At 40.5% G+C, this 20,907-nt stretch overlaps 1 protein-coding gene across 2 annotated transcripts in view; it reads right to left on the reverse strand.

Moving 5' to 3' along the window:
• Positions 1–20,907, reverse strand: part of st6galnac3 (ST6 (alpha-N-acetyl-neuraminyl-2,3-beta-galactosyl-1,3)-N-acetylgalactosaminide alpha-2,6-sialyltransferase 3) — a 131,109-nt gene that overhangs the window by 73,513 nt on the left and 36,689 nt on the right. The window contains exon 2 of one of the 2 annotated variants that reach the window (XM_067454292.1): positions 11,986–12,180. The exons of the other annotated variant lie outside the window; for it this stretch is intronic. Within the exon in view, the coding sequence (XP_067310393.1) occupies positions 11,986–12,180 (195 nt within the window). The remainder of the gene's footprint in view (positions 1–11,985; positions 12,181–20,907) is intronic. 2 annotated transcript variants of the gene reach the window in all.

The following is a 20,907-nucleotide window of genomic DNA, read 5'->3' on the forward strand; positions in this document are numbered from 1 at the left end:
TACTTATGATATTAAACAAAGTCTGAGCTTCCACATTCTGTCAATTGTATCATGAAATTCAAACAACGGGCCTCATTCATGATTTTTTTTTGTGTGTGTGTGTGTGTGTAAATTGATGTTCTGATGTAAATTTTCAGATTCATGAAAATGTTCGTATTTTCAAAATGTTAACTCCCTAAATAGTGCATAAAACATTCAAACATTTTCTGTTCTTTTAGGCAAACTGATGACACTGAATTTTGATGCTCTATCTACTGTAATAACATTTCATAAGTTTGTTTTCCCTCTGTGTTTTTCTTTTTTTGTAGCTGAGAGTTGAAAACGTCTCGGTTACGTATGTAACCCTCGTTCCCTGAGGAGGGAGCGGCCACATAAACATTCAGGGTGGAAGGAGACAGCCTTCGATCCAACCCTTCTTGGAGAAATGAGAGGGGAGGGGGGAAGGAGCGGTCCTGCTACCGTCTCCTGGAATGAACTGCCCATCCCTGAGCCGTCCGCGTCAGGAGCGCCGCTTAGCCTGGCGTGAGTGCCCTCCACGAGTGCGCAATCTCTTCATGCACTTCCGGGAAAGGAATTGGGGGCACAGCAGGACGGCTGTCGTGACGTGGCGCACCCAAAAACCAATCGTCCAGCTGCGAACGCTCTGGCCGGGGTGGAGGGTTCCACTCCAGACCAAGCGTCGCGGCTGCTCGGGCAAGCATGGCTGTCAACTCCAGGTCTGACTCGGGCAAAGCTGGCACACCCGAAGGCGGCAGCACAACCGAATCCTCATCATAGGAGGACTGTAGCCCACCTTGCGATGCGGTTACCGACATCTCGTCATCCTCCGGAGTGCTGAACGAAACCCGCGGACCGGTCGAAACTGAGGCCGCGGGCTCCATCCCAACGCTCGCGGGTACCGGTGCAACAGAGGGGGGTGTGGGCCGAGGCATGAGCATCGGAGCTGAATTCCACACCATCACCCTCAGGTCACCCTGGGGTCACCCTGGCCACCAGCCGAAGTGACGCCTCGCGTGGAGACATCAGATCGGGGTGTGGCAGAGGGGACTCTCACTCCGGCGGCCGCACGGAGCTCATTGAGTTTCGAACGCAACACAGAGATGGCCATATTCCCGCAGTGGGAACATGACTCATCCACAAGCGCCGCCTGAGCATGTTGAAAGCCCAAACACGTCAGACAGTGCGAGTGCCCATCGGAAGACGCCAAAGACTGGCCACACCCAGAAGCACACGGGCAAGACATCCTGAAAAGGACGTTCTACGTGTGAGCTCTGACAATAACTCAGAAAGGCTTTAGGAATGAAAGGTATGTAACCCTTGGCTCCGAAGCTTAAAAACATAATGCGATCATGCGAGCTACTTCCTTATATACCCACGTGAGTAGGCAGAGTTACGCATGCAAATCTCGCATGCCCATGGCATTGGCACTGCCATTGGGCGTTTTCTAGTCTCAAAGATGATAGGCTTCTAAGCAAAACCCTCATTCGTCAGTCACTGACGTTACATCGGAGTGACTGAACGAAAGGGAACTGATTTACTTTAGGTAAACTCATCACTGACAGAGCAGAGACAGAGCACTCATCACTGTCACTTTTTGCCAAGCCAACCAATCACAGTAGAGGAGGGGCAGGACAAATACAACTCCGACCAACCATCCTCCTTGAACAACAAACTAAGAACAATGGAGTTACAGATTACTGGTATATTCCGTATCATCATAGCAACCAAAGGGTCTCAGCTGCTCTCAAATGCAACAAGCTGGCCATTTTCAGAAGAGTGCCTGATATATGTATACATTTTTAAGCTGGCTAAAAATGCTTTGGCAGACAGACATTAATTGAATATTTATTGTTAGGCATATAGCCAACTACTCTCTTTAGCATTTGTAAGAGAAACATGTCAATTTAGCTCAAAGGGAATTAATAATCACTTATTTTACGGCTGAACGAATTAATCATCCATAAGCTCAGGCTGTAACTATCAATTCTGTAGCAGATATAAATATCCAAACTAGTGAAAACTAGGGATGCACCATACCATTTTTTCAGAACCGATCTGATACCAAGACTTCTGAGTATCGGCCAATACTGATACCAATCTGATATAAATAAATAAAAATGTAACTCACTTCGGCCAATATCGATGCCGATATACGATTATTTTTTCTCTTTGTTTGGAAACAACGCCATTTTGAGCACTTTTTTTTCCATTCTGGTTTCAGATATCTAAAGGGCTCCTAACTAAAAGGATACTTGCTAAAAGATAAATAAATGTTAATAAAGTTATTTTTATAATAAGAGTATATTAAAAGAGTATATTACATTTTTACTGTCATTTTATTACAGATTAGTAAACTGTATATAAAAGTATTTAATTTAAAAGTGTCATGCTTGTGATGTAAAAAGAAAAACTTCTTCTGTACAGAAAAACTGTACAGACGGGCACTAGGATCTGGAGGCGGCTTCTGCTGCTGTGGAGGCTGCTGCACGCGCTAGAGAGTGGGGAGACACGATTGTGCTCGTTTTGGGCTAGTTTGTTGACAGTCATGTCCTTCTGTAGGCACATTCACAAATTCAGTGCAGCATTTAAAAACTGTCAATATAAATCACACATGCAACGTATTTGCTTGTTTTCACTTTAAGAATGACCACACTGCTGACATGATCTTATCGCTATAGCACTCCTTGCACACGTGAGTTATTGCAGGCGCATATCAACACGTTATCATATTGGCAAGGCATATTGGCATAATTTCTTCAGATCGGCTGATGCCGATTTTTAAGATGTTCTTTTTTGGGGGCAGTAAATAATGGCGTAAATACCAGTAAATTGACGGGCGCAAACCGTAGTAAATCATTTACATGATTTATTTAAATAGTCTCCTTCCAAACATTATGCATCTAAAGGAAAACTCCTACAAATGCAAATCCAGATCAGTTTAGCTAAAAAAAAAACTGTCCATGCCTTTTCATCGCTAATTTCTCACTGCGTGTCTTTAGTAAATTTTTAGTATATTCCCTTTCAGTTGGTCTCGTTCACTTCAGCACACGCTTTTACTGGTCCTTACGGACACCTGATGTACGTTATGAGAGTGACCGACTGAAAGGGAACATCTCAGTTATGTATGGTAACCCTCGTTCACTGAAGGAGGGAAGAGAGACATACATCTCATCGCCATACCTGCTTTACCCTTGCTGCGACCAGGTCACAAACATGGCTCCTCTGTGAAAATAAATCTGATGCAGTTGCGGCGGTATGAAGGGAGAGTTATAGATTTAATTCAGCGACTACGCCGCCCTGGAAATTCACCGGGGACAATACCAAGTAAATTCTTTTTTGTTAAGAGACAACACAGGTTCGTTATCTCTATGGGGGAAGAGACACAAGTCGCATGTATGAAAAATGGCCACTTTATTGTATCAATGTTGAATAAGAGAAGACAGAAGGCAGGATTCGCCAATCTGCATCCAGCGCACACACGAAATACAAAATGACCAGAAGCGGAGGTATCTGGAGGGTTGGGCCCACTGTCCAATTTAGAACGTTCCCGTGATACAGTACATACCCATACCACACGTGAAGATTGGATACAAGAAAACACACAGCACAGGTGTGAAAACCACACTATGGCAGCAGGACGTTACCCTCCAGAAACTCTCAGCTCCTGTAACAAAACAAAAACACGAAAGACAATCTGAACAGAAACCAAAAATAACAAAATACAAAATGAAACATTAAAAGTTGAAAATATCCCTAAATTAAGTTAAAGACAAATTCACACTTAACATTCACTCTGACTTCTGGCAGTCCAGTTACAATGTCAGAGTGAGGTGACATACGTTGACTGAATGCACACAGCACTGATACAAAGCCACTAGACTCAAACAGGTGGAGGTCGGCGGAAACAGATCGGCCAGCAAGGCCGCTCAGACCTCAGAGGCGATAATCTCAGAAACAGTTACCATTAGGAAGATAAAGCTAAACAGCACAATGATGAAACTGTGGAAAACCGAGTGGCAATAAAACAGTCGGACTTGTAATAGCAACAAAACAGCAGCGCAAGCTCAAACACATTTCATGCAGGAGACAGTCACCCCAGCATCCTCTATGCCAAGCGTCCGTGAAGGAACTGATTCTCCTGCTAAAACAACAATTGATTAGCTCACTTAATTGAAACGTTAGTCAAAAAGGATAACCATACGCAGCGAGTGATTGTCACGGAAACGCATTGCTATAACCACAGCACGAATCACCGTGGCTCACACGCATTTACATTAAAACCACTGGAATTAAATGAACGCAAGTTACCACAAACACCATATTAACACGGACAAACAATAGAATTTAGCTTACCTATATATAACAGCCTGCACACACACACACACACACACACATCACCGCCGGGCTGCAGACCAAACATTCCCTCACTGAATGGTGGAGCGCCCTCGCCATGATGCACCCTCAGGTAGGACACAGGGTTTTAAATAGACAGGCCTCAAATGCTGACAGGCCGTCACTCTAAAAACAGTGGAGGAAACTTACTCACCCTGCTACACAGGCACCCACTTCCGTATTTATGCCCACCTGTGCGGGCAGGGATGCAAAAACTGCATGCCAATGTTCAGTGGCTTGTTTAGACACTTGAAGAGGACTGGTCTCACCAGAAGTTATCCTATTTTGTTGGATCATCTTTGACGTACCATACATAACCGAGATGTTCCCTACACATATATGCAATATACTGGAGCCAAAGTAGCTGTAATTCATAGGTGGGATTATGCTAATTGTGGATAAGCGTGCATGCACACCCTATTTACTAATGATTGGAATATTTTAACACATATTTTAACACAGCCATATCACCCTGTAGCCCAAGACTGGTTTCCCACTGAAGCTAAGCAGGGCTGAGCCTGGTCAATACCTGGATGGTAGACCAACTGGGAAAACCAGGTTGCTGCTGGTAGAGGTGTTAGTGAAGCCAGCAGGGGGCGCTCTCCCTGTGGTCTGTGTGGGTCCTAACACCCCAGTATAGTGATGGGGACACTATACTGACAAAGAGCACCGTCCTTTGGATGAGACGTTAAACCGAGGTCCTGACTCTCTGTGGTCATTAAAAATCCCAGGATGTCCTTCGATAAAGAGTAGGGGTGTAACCCTGGCATCCTGGCCAAATTTGCCCATTCTGCCAAATCTGTCCATCTTGGCCTCCTTATAACCCCCCTCTCCTGATTGGCTTCTTCACTTGGTCTCCTCTCCACCAATCAGCTGGTGTGTGGTGAGTGTTATGGCGCAATATGGCTGCCGTCGCATCATCCAGGTGGCATTGGTGGTGGTTGAGGAGATTCCCCCTTCTATGTAAAGCGCTTTGAGTGCCTTGAAAAGCGCTATATAAATCGAACGCATTATTATTATTATTATTATTATTAGATATTTAACTATCAAATCGGATGTTTACAAAGTGTTTGTGAATCCGGAAGAGAGTTTTCCGGAAGGTCCATTTTATGCGTAATATACTCAAAATGTGCTTGTATATTTGTAAAAGCTCTTTAATGTGGCATAACAGATCACTGTAAGGACTCATTTTAAGCAAAGCACAAAACACCTCTTCCAATTTACTACTAGTTATAGCACAAAATGATGGAAATGAACATGGAAAGGTAAATTTAATGAAATTGCACAATGTTTATAAATGTATCGTGTCTTATAATCATTCAATCGGTTTTTCAACTGCATAAAGAATTAAATAAAAAAGCTTGTAAATGATTGAAAAGTTGATGTTAAACTACATACAAATTTATATTCAATTTTAATTTCAGAGTTGATTATTAAATGAATTTGATTATTATCAGTTTCCTAGAAAAAACTTGTCAATTACATGCGGGGATAGAGTTAAAGGCACAATATGTAAGATTTTTGGATTTAAATATCCGAACAATGTTATATATGTTGTTGAATTATGTACAAACCTGATTCCAAAAAAGTTGGGACACTGTACAAATTGTGAACAAAAACAGAATGCAATGTTGTGGAAGTTTCAAATTTCAATTGTAAGGTCGCTGAGGCAGCGTTACAATCCATATGCAGTGTTTATTTGCAGGCTAGAGCAAACAATTCCAAATCGACAGGCAATGGACATAAACATGAGGCAGGCAGAGGTTCAAACACAAAAAGGCAGTCCAATCCAAACAACTATACAAAGGGAAATCCAAAAGGCAGAAACAGAATAAACAGGCAATGGTCAATAGCAAGACAGCAAAACAATATAGAAAGAAACATTCGGTAAGGCGGGTTAACTGGCAATACTTTGCACAGGAATGATGGCATGGCCATGTTTAAATGTCCACCAAACAGGAAGTAACCAATGAAGCAGAGGGAGTGGCACAAAGTCAGTACTCGGGAGAGGGCTCCCTCTGCTGGCGTGGCGTTACATCAATATTTTATTCAGAATACAACATAGATGACATATCAAATGTTTAAACTGAGAAAATGTTTCATTTTAAGGGAAAAATAAGTTGATTTTAAATTTCATGGCATCAACACATCTCAAAAAAGCTGGGACAAGGCCATGTTTACCACTGTGTGGCATCCCATCTTCTTTTTATAAGTCTACAAAAGCCTGTTGAGGAGACAATATGTTTAGGAATAGAAATGGTGTCCAATTCTTGTCTAATACAGGCTTCTAGTTGCTCAACTGTCTTAGTTCTTCTTTTTCGCATCTTCCTCTTTATGATGTGCCAACTTTTTTTCAATGGGTGAAAGATCTGGAATACAGGCTGGCCATTTCAGTACCCAGATCCTTCTTCTACGGAGCCATGATGTTGTAATTGATGTAGTATTCTGTGTAAGCTGCCCATGCCACATGCACTCATGCGACCACATACCATCAGAGATGCAGGCTTCTGAACTGAGCGCTGATAACAACTTGGGTTCTCTCTTGAGTTAGGTCGAATGACATGACATGCCAGTTTTTTCCAAAAAGAACTTCAGATTTTGATTTGTCTGATCACAGATCTGATCCATTTTAAATGAGCCTTGGCCCAGTTAGTTTCTTTTTTGACCTATAGAGTTTTTGCCGGCAACGGCAAATGGCATGGTGGATTGTGTTCACCGACAATGTTTTCTGGAAGTATTCCTGAGCCCATTGCTCCACTATTTTGCCCCACAACATTGTGGAAATTGGTGATCCTCTGCCCATCTTGACTTCTGAGAGACACTGCCCCTCTGAGAGGCTCTTTTTATACCCAATAATGTTGCCAATTGACCTAATAAGTTGCAAATTGGTCCTCCAGCTGTTCCTTTATGTACATTTAACTTTTCCGGACTTTTATTGCTACCTGTCCCAACTTTTTGGGAATGTGTAGCTTTAATGAAATCTAAAATGAGCCAATATTTGGCATGACATTTCAAAATGTCTCACTTTCAACATTTTATACGTTATCTATATTCTATTGTAAATATAAGTTTATGAGATTTGTAAATTATTGCATTCTTTTTTATTCACAATTTGTACAGTGTCCCGACTTTTTATGGAATCGGGTTTGTACATTACCCCTAATGTTTCCAAGAATGTTTAAATCCAGAGAAATAAGCTATTTTAACCAGGAAACGGACCATGTTACCTGATTTCCCTTGATTTATGGTTTTATTTTGCTGAAACCATGGAAAAACCAAAGACAGTTTTATATATTATGTGTTTTATTAGACAGGTGAGCAACTGTTTAGATGCATTCATCGACAGAAAACGGATCATTATTATATAGATCAACCAAGTTAGTCTTATTGTTTAAATCTTGTTTTCTTGCTTTACCGCAAGTACCATGTTTCACCATGCCTAATATCGAGCAAGTGTACTGTAGTGTCTCATAGTAGCCGCTGAGCGAATGCACAGAGTAGCATTATAACATAATATTCAACATGTATCTAATATGATAAAACAGCACTGCATTACCCCACATACACTTGACTGGAAAACGGAAGCACTTGTCTGCGGCATTATAAAAGCTCTGCGAAAAAAGCTACATCAAGCTACACGTGTTTTGAATAAGCAACCTCTAGATACACAACAAAAAGGCCTCAAAGAAAACCTGAAGAGTAGAGGGATTGTTATGTAAAAAAATAAAAAATGCTTACCAACAACATGAGGGTGAGTACATTTTGAGAAAAATTTTTTGATTTTGGGTTGAAATATCCCTTTAGGACTATATGAATTGAAACATTTTGGAGGAGATAAATGTCATCTTAAAAATGTGCACTGCTCTATTTGATGTCAGAAGGTACAATGTTACTACAGCCAACAACTGTTTCATAAGCCAGCAGACAGGGCAAACATAGTCATAATCAAAGTTTAATGCAGCAAAGAGAAATATAAAAAACTATTGGCACACCAAACACAGGTAAAATTGAAAAACCTCCTCAAATGGTATGCTTCAGTAAGTATTCAAATAGACACATTTTTTAAATTCACAGCCATTTCATTAAGCTTGTAAACTTGAAAGAGTTAGGTTTGCATGTCTAATATAAAAATTCTAACCTAGTACAAGACAAATACCACAGCAAATGCCTGTGTTTCATTGAATAATGATAGGAGGGCTGAAAAAGACTTGCCCACCCAATCAATTTCACTGTATGGCAGAAGTTCCGAGTAAAGTATTGACACGAACATCAGCAGTAAGATGAGAAGCATTCATCTCGCTTTGAGCTGACAGAAAGACACTGATCTGACAGGTAAGCCTGCTCCACTGTGAATGTGAGACGCTTGACTACAACGCCCACACTCCATCATTTCAGACAAGAACATACAGCCAGTTTCTATTTATGAGTCCAAAACAGTTAAAATACAAAAGGAATCATAAGGATATGGATGCAAGAATTATAGTAAAGAAATGTACTGAATATGTATTTTTGCTGCGTCTCTTGGTGTACAAGTTTTGTAAATGTATTAAAAAATAGAAATAGTAGCACACAAACTTTTTACAAAAACAAGTTACTTTAAACAAGAAAGATCATGAGTTCAAAAAATGTTTAGTTCCTTTTCGAGGACACTCGCGCTGTATTATAGTAGCAGCACTGTGGGAACAATAATACTCACTTCGCTGAGTAGGCTACTGACAAAATGTTTATACTGTTTAGCCATTTTTAAGAAACTGTTGAAGATGCATCTTTTTTGTCAACACTTGACCAATTAATACTAACATTTAATATTGTATATATATTTAAAAACAAACCTTACTATATGTACTATGCTAGAATAACTGTGACTAGTCACAGTACTTACATAGTTGGCCTATTGTTGGTTTGATTGCTTCTATTGGTCTCCTCATTTATAAGTCGCTTTGGATAAAAGTGTCTGCTAAATGATTTAGGCCCCATCCCATTTCAATCCGTTAACCTTCCCCTACCCCTTCATTTTGCACATTCACATGAAAGGGTAGATGTGTCTCGATTCTCTTTTGACTTGGGTGGTAGGGTTAGGGGTTAGGGACAGATAGCCCTTCAAATGAAGATTTTTCGGGACCACACTGAACAGAGGGGTATGGGGAATTTCCCTGCATACACCGGCTACCGTGCTGCTAAAATGTGTCCAGTGATGTTACCACTCTGAAACGATCACGTGTGTGTTGCCCGGCTGCCAGTTTCTTGCTAAACACGCTATTTGTGAGTGATGCACGGTGGCCAGCTCGACCCTACTTTACGCATCAAAACTTCTCTTCAGAATCCAATGGGTGACGTCACAGACACTATGTCCATCTTTTTTTACAGCCTATGATCGGCACAAAGAGAACAGTGGAAACAGTGACCCGATGGAAAAGCGGCTCCACTAGTCTTGTATGTTCTGTTTCATTCTGTATCGTCTTAGAAAACTTGAAGGATCATACATTTTCGAACTGAAATTAACTTTCAAACTGAAGTCCAAATACAGCAACTGTTGGGAGTGAGTAATCTGTTAAACATGCTTGCGCCTGATTTTCTGATAGATATGTGCACTTCATTGCACTTCATTGCTCTTCATTGCTATACTGGTTAAATGTTACAGGACACTAATAAGAGAAACGGGGTATGATGACGTATGTAATGGTGTAGCAGGGTCCCGTTTCTTAGGGGAATATTTTCACCCCTGCGCCTTGCCACTCTGTTTCAAGGGGCAAGGACCAAGGAAGCAAGGAAGGCAAAGGGGTATAAAATAGAATTGGGATTGGGCCTTAATGTAAATGTAGTGTAAATCAACAAGCACAACTACGACAGAAGCACCTGTGAACCCAAGTCCACATAAAACCTTAAAAATATGAGCAGAAAGGACCAGCCCGCCAAATGACACACATCTAGAAGGGATACTCCTGCCAATAAGGCTTTAGAAGCCGCAGCATCTTGTTCCTTTCTCATGGAACAATGGTCGTAATCTGAGACATTTCACTATCTATACCTACACACACACACACGCAAACACACATGCACACACACAACGCAAATTGTTCTTTACATCAATAACAATAAAAAAAAAGGTTGTAAACCTATAAACATTAAGAAGTTTTCAAAATGATTATTTCAATGAGGAGGATTTTTTTCAAGAGAAAGTACATTTTATTTAGAGCAGTCAAGGATTTAATTAAAATTATTATAGAAAATTAAAATTCTATAATAAAGTCAATTTCACTGAGATTTGACGCACTGAAGAGTTTCAAAATTGACATGTAGCAATCTATGGTGAAATCAGTGCCGTTTTCTGTGGAATTACAGGGGTGTAGATTTCAAGCAACTTATTAAAAGTTATTAAAATATTTTCATTTTAGTTTTCTATGGTCTAAAATAAACAGTTTTTGGTGTGGAGAGTTTTGTGACTTTGAAAGATCTCAATTATGTGTAGGTCAGAGAGGCTGCCCAGCAAATAAAAACCTTTCATTCAGGCATGACTGTTGTAGCAGCATTTTGTAACCTTGACAAAGGTATTCAACACAGTATTTGAATTAGGACCTTCTCTGCCCCTCTGTTTGAGCATAAAACAGCACGAAAGCACAAACAACAAAATAATTCCAACCCTTCTGGCCAATTTCATCTTTACTAAATTGCTTTAAAAAAAGCTGGATGCTTTTCAGAGAACAGATTGGAGCAATAAATTCAATTAACTTTTCCTCTTTAATTTCTTTAGTAATTTGCTTTGTTCCATTGTAAATAATAGAACAAGCCAGCCTATCTGCACTAACTGTGGCAATAAATCAGCTGTGCAGTTGAAACTACGTGATCTCGGCAGTTATGAGTCAAAGCCTCATCTCTGTGCGAAAAAAAAACTCTTGAATGACCTTGAATATGGGATTGGCAACTTGGTTTCACTTCAACATTTGGGCAACAGATTTCATCATCCACACATCCTTGAAAACATCTCTGGGCAAAATAGACTATTGTTAACATCCTCATAAATATGTATGCTAGATTTCAGTCTTAACAACAGACTCATTAGGACTCAGTAACATAAAAAGATATATATATATATTATTTTTTTTGGAAACCCTTATTAAGTGGAAAAAGGCCTCAAGAGTATTTTAATCGTCACCTATAAAACTCTGTGTGAGTAACTCAAAACCTGCTAAAAATTTACAAACTATACTGAGAATAGTATGACTGACCAAAGTGCAATTAAATTAAAATAGTTGTGTGGTTTACCACAATATTATATTTATACACTATATATATATATATATATATATATATATATATATATATATATATATATATATATATATATATATATATATATATATATATATAATTATAGAATACATTATAATCAAAACTCAAATGAAAGTGAGCAGGCAATTCCTAACTTTCTTTTCAATGATGCTACATGCACATGTTCAATTGGTGAAATGTACAGTACTTTTATCCAACTTTGACTGTATGACAAGCCAATTTGTATCTTTTGAAATCTAATGCAGCTCAAAAGTGTAAAACAAGGACAAATCACTAAATATTTGAAGTGTGCTCTATCCTCACCTCCTGGTTGGGGACGCTGAGGTAGCCGCGGTGGGGTTTGAAGGCTTTATGCGGTGGGCGGGAGAAAATCCAGTTTCTACTGAAGCTTTGGCCGAATACAGGCTGCAGCAGGAAGTAGGGTTTCTCTGAGTAATTAATTACCACCAGAAACAGAGACACCACCACAATCAGACTGGTAACTATCACTGACTTCTTCTGTGAGGAGAGAATGAGAACAGAAAACATGTCGTCATTTAGCTTTTCTTATTCATGGGCAAAATGTGGCAAAAAAAAACATTCAGCAAAGTATTCATAGTTACAGTCAAAATGTTTTTGTTTTTTTTCTTTGATAATAAAAAGGTGTTTAAGCTTCACAAGATCCCCAAAAGTTCAAAATAAATAGTACATCAGCTACTCATTTCATAGAAGGTTTAGCTTTTTAAGTAATAAACGTGGGAAGTAGGAATATAACGTGGGAATATAAACATGCTGTGGTGGAACCTCTTTTAAAAAAAGACAAATAAAAAGATTTGACACTAATTATCGGCCAATCTTAAAACTGTCCTTTTTATCAAAAATCATGGAAAATGTTGTTTATCATGCTTAGTTTAAAAGGCATTTTTGATCAATTGCAATTAATTCTGGGTTTAGAGCACATCACAGCACATAGTTGGACCTCCTTGAGCTGTTTCGCAACCTGTTGCTGACTGGTAATTCAGGAAAGTGTGCATGCAGTTCTACTCCTTTAGGTCTTGCTGTTGCTTGACAGTTGGGCAGGGATATAAGGACTGTTGAATGTTTTTCCTCCCATTTTTAATGTAAGAATCTCTGTAGAATTGGGAAATGTTTCCTTTTCCCCTGAATCTATTACCTTTGGTGTTCAACAAGGCTATTTGTTAGGCCCAGTTTTATTTTCTTTATATATGCTTCCATTGGCTCATATTTGTCCGGAGCACAATAAATCCTACCATCTTTCTTTAGGCTCATCACAAACTGTCATTTAATTTTCATGGACTTTTAGTTAGCTTGTCTAATATTTCCCGCCACTGGTTTGTTACGATTGATATTCATTTAATCATCACAGCTGTTCATATTTCAATCAAATTTCCTCAGGTCATTCTTGGTTATTGTTTGTGTGTAGACACTGTTAAGTTGTGTATTGACATTATTTCTTTATTAAATACATTCGCATTGGAACCTTTTGACTCATCTTGATCTTTTGACCTTTATAACTCGTTCTAAAACTAGGTTATAATTATAAATGTGTTACTGTTTTAATGAAAGGAAAACAATGGATGGCAAAACACTTTTATAGACAAAATGTTGGTTAAAAATGTTGAGAATTATTTATTTCTCACAAATTAAAGATAAATATGTATTTAATATTGTTCATACAGTAATTTGGGTAATGTGGTTTAAAAGGTACAATGTAATCAATATTAATTTTTAGTTAGGGGGAATCATGTGGTAAATGGGTTGCATGATGTAGGGATATAGCTAAATATTATCTTTTTGATCTAAAAAATGTATTCATAAATTAAATATTTTGGACTATGTACTAACATTGTAATTAATCATTTGATACAATGCACTTTTAGTGTACATACATGTTTTTACATTGTACTTACATTTTAAAAAAAAATACCTGGATGTAATTACATCTGTAATTAATTTCTGTTGTTACATTTGTAATTACACAGTTGACACTTCCCTTACACCTAACCCTACCCTTAAACTGACCCATACCACCACACCTGTCCCTAACTCTCCCCGTATCCCACCTCAATATCAGCAAAGGTGTTTTACAATACAATTTGAACACAGTAAGTACATTGTACTTATTTTTTGATGCAAGAACATAGTACTTAAGGCCACCTTATATAAAGTGGGGCCAATATTTTTAGTGTATCAATTCATAACATATTATTCTAATAAAAATATAAAGTTGTATTATTTTAACTGTTGAATAGGAAAGACAAACAAACTCTTCTAAAAGGTCATGACCTCAAAGAATAAAACAACCTATTTATCATGCTCAGTTATTTATATGTTAGATAATACTTTATAAAATCAAACAACAAAAACATGTGAAATTATAAGTCAAATCAATAATATCTCAATAGAACAAAGCTCTTATTTCTCAGTTCATGTCCTAATGGCCTAAGCAGTTCAAAACCTCAACCCTTTTCAACAGAAGTTAGAAGTACAGCAAAAGTCATTCTGTATTCCTTAAAGAGGATTAAACTTGACAGAAACTGAAGCTCTTTTCTCTGTTTTGCACTCGACTGATCGCAGAGGACAACTCAAGCCAATGAATTGTTCATTTTTTTCCATTAAAACAGAATATTCTCCTCCTTCACATTTATCTGATATGACATTTTCCACTGAGTATTAAAAAAATTCAGAAAGCTCTTAAAATGTGACGTTTTACATTCTCTGTTCTTGTTTCACAGTGAAAGATGGAGAACTGTCAAAGCTATCTCTGCATAATGATGTGCCCACGGACATAATGAATGTGGATGTGTCAAAAGAAAAACTCAGCGACAACTTACTTGAAACATGCCCATCTCGATATGACAGAATGCATAGTTTCTGGAAAAGTACTTGGAATATTAGGGACATTCTATGCTAGACATACCATATTATGTAATCTATTCATCGTATGCAATAATCATTTTAGCAATTCCAACTTTTAAAGGTGCACTATGAAGTATTTGTGCAGTAAAATATCTAAAAACCAAGTGTTATATATTGTATACAGTTGAGTTCTTACAATACCCCAAATGTTTCCAACTATTTGTAAATTGTTAGAAAATTGCTATTTTATCCGAGGAGCCGGGATATCTGAGGGAGTCGCCTGTCGACATATCTGCAGCATATCTGCATTACCCTCGGTTTCCGAGGAAGAAAAAAACAAAAACACAGGCAGTTTTATTTGACAAAAACACTTTACTCTTAGCAGTTTACAACAAGTGTCACAGCAGCCGCAGAGCTAACATATTTAAACACATTTAAATGTATGTAATATGATAAACAGAGCTACGTTAAATACACATAGACTGGAAAAGCGGAAATGGCGCCCATGACTGTGTCCCGTCATAATAAAAGTCCCGTTGTTTGTGAGGTGTGTGTTTGCATAACAATTGGTCGAGCGGCCTTGCTCAGCTCCACAACACTCTCTCCTGCTCTGCTTCGCACTACAGTAATATTAATAACCGCATCCATGAACATGTGTTATGATTTCTCCTATTTTCTACTGGCTGTAAGGTGAAGGCCACTTGTCCCAAGATTCTGAGCTCAAACTTGGGGTCATCAAACTACACCTTTGTTTTAAATAGGTGCCCTCTAGTGGATGGAAAAGTTACATAGTGCAGCTTTAAGAACCCTATGAAATTAAAATCTAAGTTTTTTGGCTTGTAGTCCAGGTCAGATTTATCTGAAGTCGTGTACTAGCTTACAAATGTCTTTCAAATGACAAGCAGAAAGTAGCAAATATTGGTTCTACATTGCTGTGAAGTAAGCTACATTTGATCATTCAACATTTAATTAGAAAACTTTTTTTAAAAAGTCCATTGTTTTGCCAATAGTGTAGCTGTCAGGGTTGGTTGAAGATGAGGAGGAGTAGGACACAGGAGATGAGGGTTCAACACAGACTTTACTTCAAACAACATCCATACACAACAAACAATACCATAACAGCAACAAACAATAACCGACCCAGGACAAAACAGAATGGGGAGTATAAATACACAAGGGAGATGAGGGAACTAGTTAGACACAGGTGGGGAAGATAAACTAATCAGTGACAAACGAGCACAGGTGAAGACGGAACAGAACAATTGTTACATTACGCCCCCCTCAAAAAGGCGTGTCCTCGCGCTGTGAAGAAGATTATACAACAAAGGGGGCAGATGGCTTCTGTGGAAGGCGTGAAGCTGGTTATGGGCAGAGTTCTAGAGAAGGTGGGCACCAATACCATGGTGGCGCTGACGGTGGGAGGATCCAGGGCGGAGTCCTGACCGTCAGGGTGGACGGAACCCTTGGACCGATCGGCGGAGGCGGAACCATGGTGAGGTGAGGAACCGGCAAAACCGAGCGGCCGACGGACCAGGGCGACATCGTAGGCCTGGAAGCCTGGTGCCGAGCTGCTGGCTCACGTAACTGAGGTGGTGACATTGATCCGGATGGCCAGAACGACGATGAGGCGAGCGAGGCCGACGGGGCGGCGGGAGGAAGGGAGGAGCCTGCTGACACTGGAGGGGTGCAGGGTGAGGGCACAGCCCGAATCCCAGAAGTCCGAGGCTTAGGCTGAGCGTCGACCGCCGAAGGCCGACCTGGAGAGACAAGGGAGCCCAGCAGCATTTCTGGGCAGACGGGCCATGGAGGCGATGAAGGAGCGGTGAGCCGAGGCGATGGTGACAGGCTGACAGGTCAAGATGGAGAGGTGGGCCTGGAGGCCTGTGGTGTATCCAGGGATTCCACCTCTACCTGAGCTGGTGGCAGGAAAGCCAGAGGCACGGACCACAGATCGATCAGGTCTACGTCCGCTCCTGGCTCTGCGTTGGACTGACTGGCCTGCGTCAACTCCGGGGCCTTCTTGTCCTCCAGCTCCCGACTAACCTCAGTTGGAACTTCGAGATCGCTGGCTGTAGGTGAGAGATCGTCGCTCCAGATCATCCAGGCCAGGTAGTCCAGATACGGCCGGCTTTCTGGGCAGAGAAGGAGTTTCAGCAGAGGTGAGTCCATCTTTGTTACTCACTTGCATAGTCGGTTATTCTGTTACGGTTTGTTGAAGACGAGGAGGAGTAGGAAGAGTGCAACACAGGAGATGAGGGTTCAACACTGACTTTACTTCGAACATCATCCATACACAACAAACAATACTATAACAGCAACAAACAATATCCGACCCAGGGCAGAACAGAATGGGGAGTATGAATACACAAGGGAGATGAGGGAACTAGTTAGATGCAGGTGGGGAAGATAAACTAATCAGTGACAAATCAGCACAGGTGAAGACGGAACAGAACATAATTGTGACAGTGGCCATGTATGAAGCACAGCTCACATAGAAGTCAACCTAAACCAAAGTAGTCTGTTGGTCAATGTGGTGAATTTTCAAATGGCTTAATTGGCTAAACTTTCACATAAAAAACAAGATACAGTAGATTCCTACCAAATTGACTGGGCTTTCCCAGCGATTCGCCAAACAACAGTAGCTGTGACTGCATCTTGAAATAGGATTTTTTTTAAAAGTAAGGTTCAAGTGCTTATCTCTGCATCATGCCTCAAACAACTTTTATAGCAATGTAACTGATGAATATCCATGCAATAGAGAAATACAAAAAGCAAAAGCCCCCTCTTTCACTGCTAAGGTGTGGATGTCTCTGTTCTTTGATGTAGTTTGATGGCCCGAAATTTGCCATCTAGAATAGAATCGTGTCTGGAATAATAAGGTGCCTGTCAGCAAATCTTTCTGAGCCAGTGGGGCTCAAATCTGGCACATCAAACATCTCGGGGAGGGTGTTGGGTTTGCACTTCACAGGAAGACTTCAAACATGAAGAGCTGATTTCAAAAAATGACCATTTAAAGCTCAGAGACTAAAAGATTGCATTGCATAGATTGCTTGAATGTTACATCATCAATGGTCTCACATTCATGTCGTGTCATTGAGATGAACACGGATGCACCTTGGGTAGAATCTACATTTTTGTGTATCTATTTATTTTCTGGTAGAGGCATTATCACTTAAGTGTCTTGAAATTAAATTGTGTTAAAAAGGAACACTATTTAAAAAAAATGATAATAAAAAAATATCACTGTTTAATGCACCTCTCATAGAAATCTAGATTTTTGCATTTATGTTTTTTTTTTTTTTTTTTTTTTTTTTTGGTAGAGCCTTTGTAACTACATTGATTTGAAATTAAATCATGCTGAAAAGAGTATTTTAAAACACTTTCCAATATCTCCGTTATCTCCTGCAAAAACAGATTCCTTCTCACTACGGTTGTTAAAAGGCTGTATAATCAGATTACAGACTAAAATTTGATTTGGTTTTGACAATCATCCAAGTCACAAAACTGATTTACCCCCTAAAGCACTTCCATACTCAACCAACAGAGAAAGGAGAAGGGGGAAAAGCATCTGCTTGACCACTCATCTCATCTGTTCTCATTGCAAGGGGGAATACAAAGAAAATATCCCTCCACCTTGATTTGAATCTGTGGCCACAAATCTTGGCAAAGTGATGTGTCAGATTTGAGGGTGAGGTAAAGGCTTAGGGGAGAAGGAGAACTTCCATCAGCAGCAGCATATGACTCATCTCATCATTGTACTATCCATCAGGATAATCATTGCACAGGCCTTGTGTTCTGCACAATTTCACCCATTTCGGTGGAGAGGAATTATTCAAAAGCAGGGACAAACAGAAAGAGATGAAAGACAGAGAAAGCAGGAGAGAGGACAACAGCGCCATCATAGGACTATTATGATACTCAAAATAAAAGAGACCAATATGATCCAATTATGGGCAACTGAGTAACCATTAAAATAAAATATCCTGAACCCTACCATTGCTACCATTAGGAAGCTATTACAGACATTAGCTGTTATATGAGGAGAAGAATAGTGGTGAAGTGGTAAGCTAGATTTGTATGTTTTCTGAAGAAAATGTGAGTGGCGACAATGTAAAAATGTCACTGAGAGGCTGTGTCAAGATTATGCTTTGTGGTTATTTCTGGTCTTGTGGCCTATTTTTCAAGTCAGTGTCTTTCTCATTCAGCTCACATGTTCTTAATTAAGTAGCTCATTAGTTCCCTCATTTGTTCTGGTATATACACTCCTGTTTGGTTCAGTTCTTTGTCTGGTCTCATTGTTGTTTAGTGGATGTGTTCTTCGCGTGTTTCCCACATGGATTTATTAAAGACTGTTGAATCTTTATTCTCCTTCGTCGTTAGCTCATTTATACAGCCACAGCGCAATAGAAGACCAATACAGTGATAATTTATGCGTTTTTTCCCACTTTTTGTTTTCCCTTTCAACATGAACCTGCCAGCAGTGCTGCTCACAGGACCACTCACTGGAAGAACACACCCAAGACTTTTTAAATCTAGTGTGCCAAATGCACTAGACTGGGACCGCTTCCCTTTTCTTTTCATATTAAACCAGCCTTAGTGAGCGGTCCAAGCCAAGGCACGTCTGTCAGTCAGTTGTCCAAAGATTTTGCCACATTTGGGTGCTGGTTCATAACGAATCGGCTTTCACCATTGTCCTTGCAGATCCAAACAGCCCCATTTCACCTGACACACACCTGAGCCCAGCCAACCTTCACCACGCCAGATGGAGCTACAGCAGAACTTCACCACAGAGCCTGAGCCTGCTGTGGAGAAAGTGCCAGTGAGCCCAACTGCATCATGTAACTCTGTGTAATAAGTTTTATTACTGGATGAATCAGCATTGTTGAACAAATCTCTTAAATAAATAATCCAATGACAAATGCATTTTTAACAGTCAGTTATGTTATTCGTGTTTGCCACCTGTCTGCCTGCTTTCGTGAAAAGCATTATGAAAACTATTGTTGCCTGGAACCTTCTTCTCTTGTCTTTGACTGTTCCCCTGCAAACACCCTGTGACAGTAGACTGGGTAAACCCAGCCTGATCTGCCGGCGATTTGATTTCTCCCTCCAACTCAGTCTGGAAGCCTGTACATTCATTTCTACTGCTTCTGTTAAACTTTTGCAGGAACCAATCAAAGGCTGCTTATCCACCTGGCATGCTATTGCCGGGTTTAACATGATGACGGATAGAGAAGCGATGGGTCGTTGTCCGTTGATCACGCCTCTTGTGGTCTGATTGGTTGAAGGACTTTCCAATTGCGCACAGAGTCATTTGAATAATTCTTGTTTATCACTTTCCTTGAGCATTAGAAAATACATAGCAGGCTCCCCAGATCAATGTTCAATCTTAAATTCGGGTGATAGGTAAACAACTGTGACAGATGACTGGACCAAATAAGGACTATGCAGCACAATTCGCTGCTGCGGCTAAACTTTTAAGTTATCACCAAAAGAATTTGCCATCTTGCACTCGCTTGCCCTTACAACGAAGAGACCCTGAAGTCACTTTTCTAAATCGGGGCAAACTATAATTATCCCATCCACCAATCAAACACCAAAGAACTAAACTAGAGAGAGGCTATCATCAGGTGTTTGGAGAGTTTCACGTACGGAGAGCAGCCACCAACGACCATGGAGAAGTCACGTGAGCACCCCGCACATTAGGAGCACCGCCAGCCACAATGAGTGAGCCAGAGCCAGTGGAAAAGAGGACAGAGCTTACCATCGCCCTAAAAGTGAAGCCCTTAGCCTGGATCGAACCAGGGGTGTTAGCCCGTGATACCATTGGCTGAGGAGACGGAAGAGGAGGACTGGCTGGAGGAGGAACTCAGCCAGTCCTCCCCCTTGGTCAGTCGTCACACCATTTTCACCATAGACTTACGGGCTTACCGTAAGATATTACGCTGGCGCTGCGCTCCGTCCATCCACCCCTTCAACTGCAGTTGGTTCCACCTATCCGTCAGCATCACCTCTTTTCTCGGTCACACTGTCATCACCACAGCACTCAGGTACTCTGACTCCACCTCTAGAACCAGCAATGGTGCTCAGCTCACTCAACCCTCAGTCTGCGCCATCGGATCCATCGGCTGTCTTTGTCGGTTGTCACCCAGATGTCGACAGCCAACCCAGCAACATCTTGGCTTCTCCCTCCATTGGGCTGTCAACACTGGAGAGCTCTGGGTCTGTGCCATCAGGAACTCTCTGTTGTTGCTGCTGGGGTCTCGTCTCTTGCCATCATCAGCCCTTTGCCACATCCGGTCACCAGTCCTTCACCACATCCTGCCATCATCCCCCCTCGTCTGCACCTCCCATCGTCCTCCTCCAAAG

This window comes from Pseudorasbora parva, chromosome 9, assembly GCF_024679245.1.
Source record: "Pseudorasbora parva isolate DD20220531a chromosome 9, ASM2467924v1, whole genome shotgun sequence".
Classification (NCBI taxonomy): Eukaryota; Metazoa; Chordata; class Actinopteri; order Cypriniformes; family Gobionidae; genus Pseudorasbora; species Pseudorasbora parva.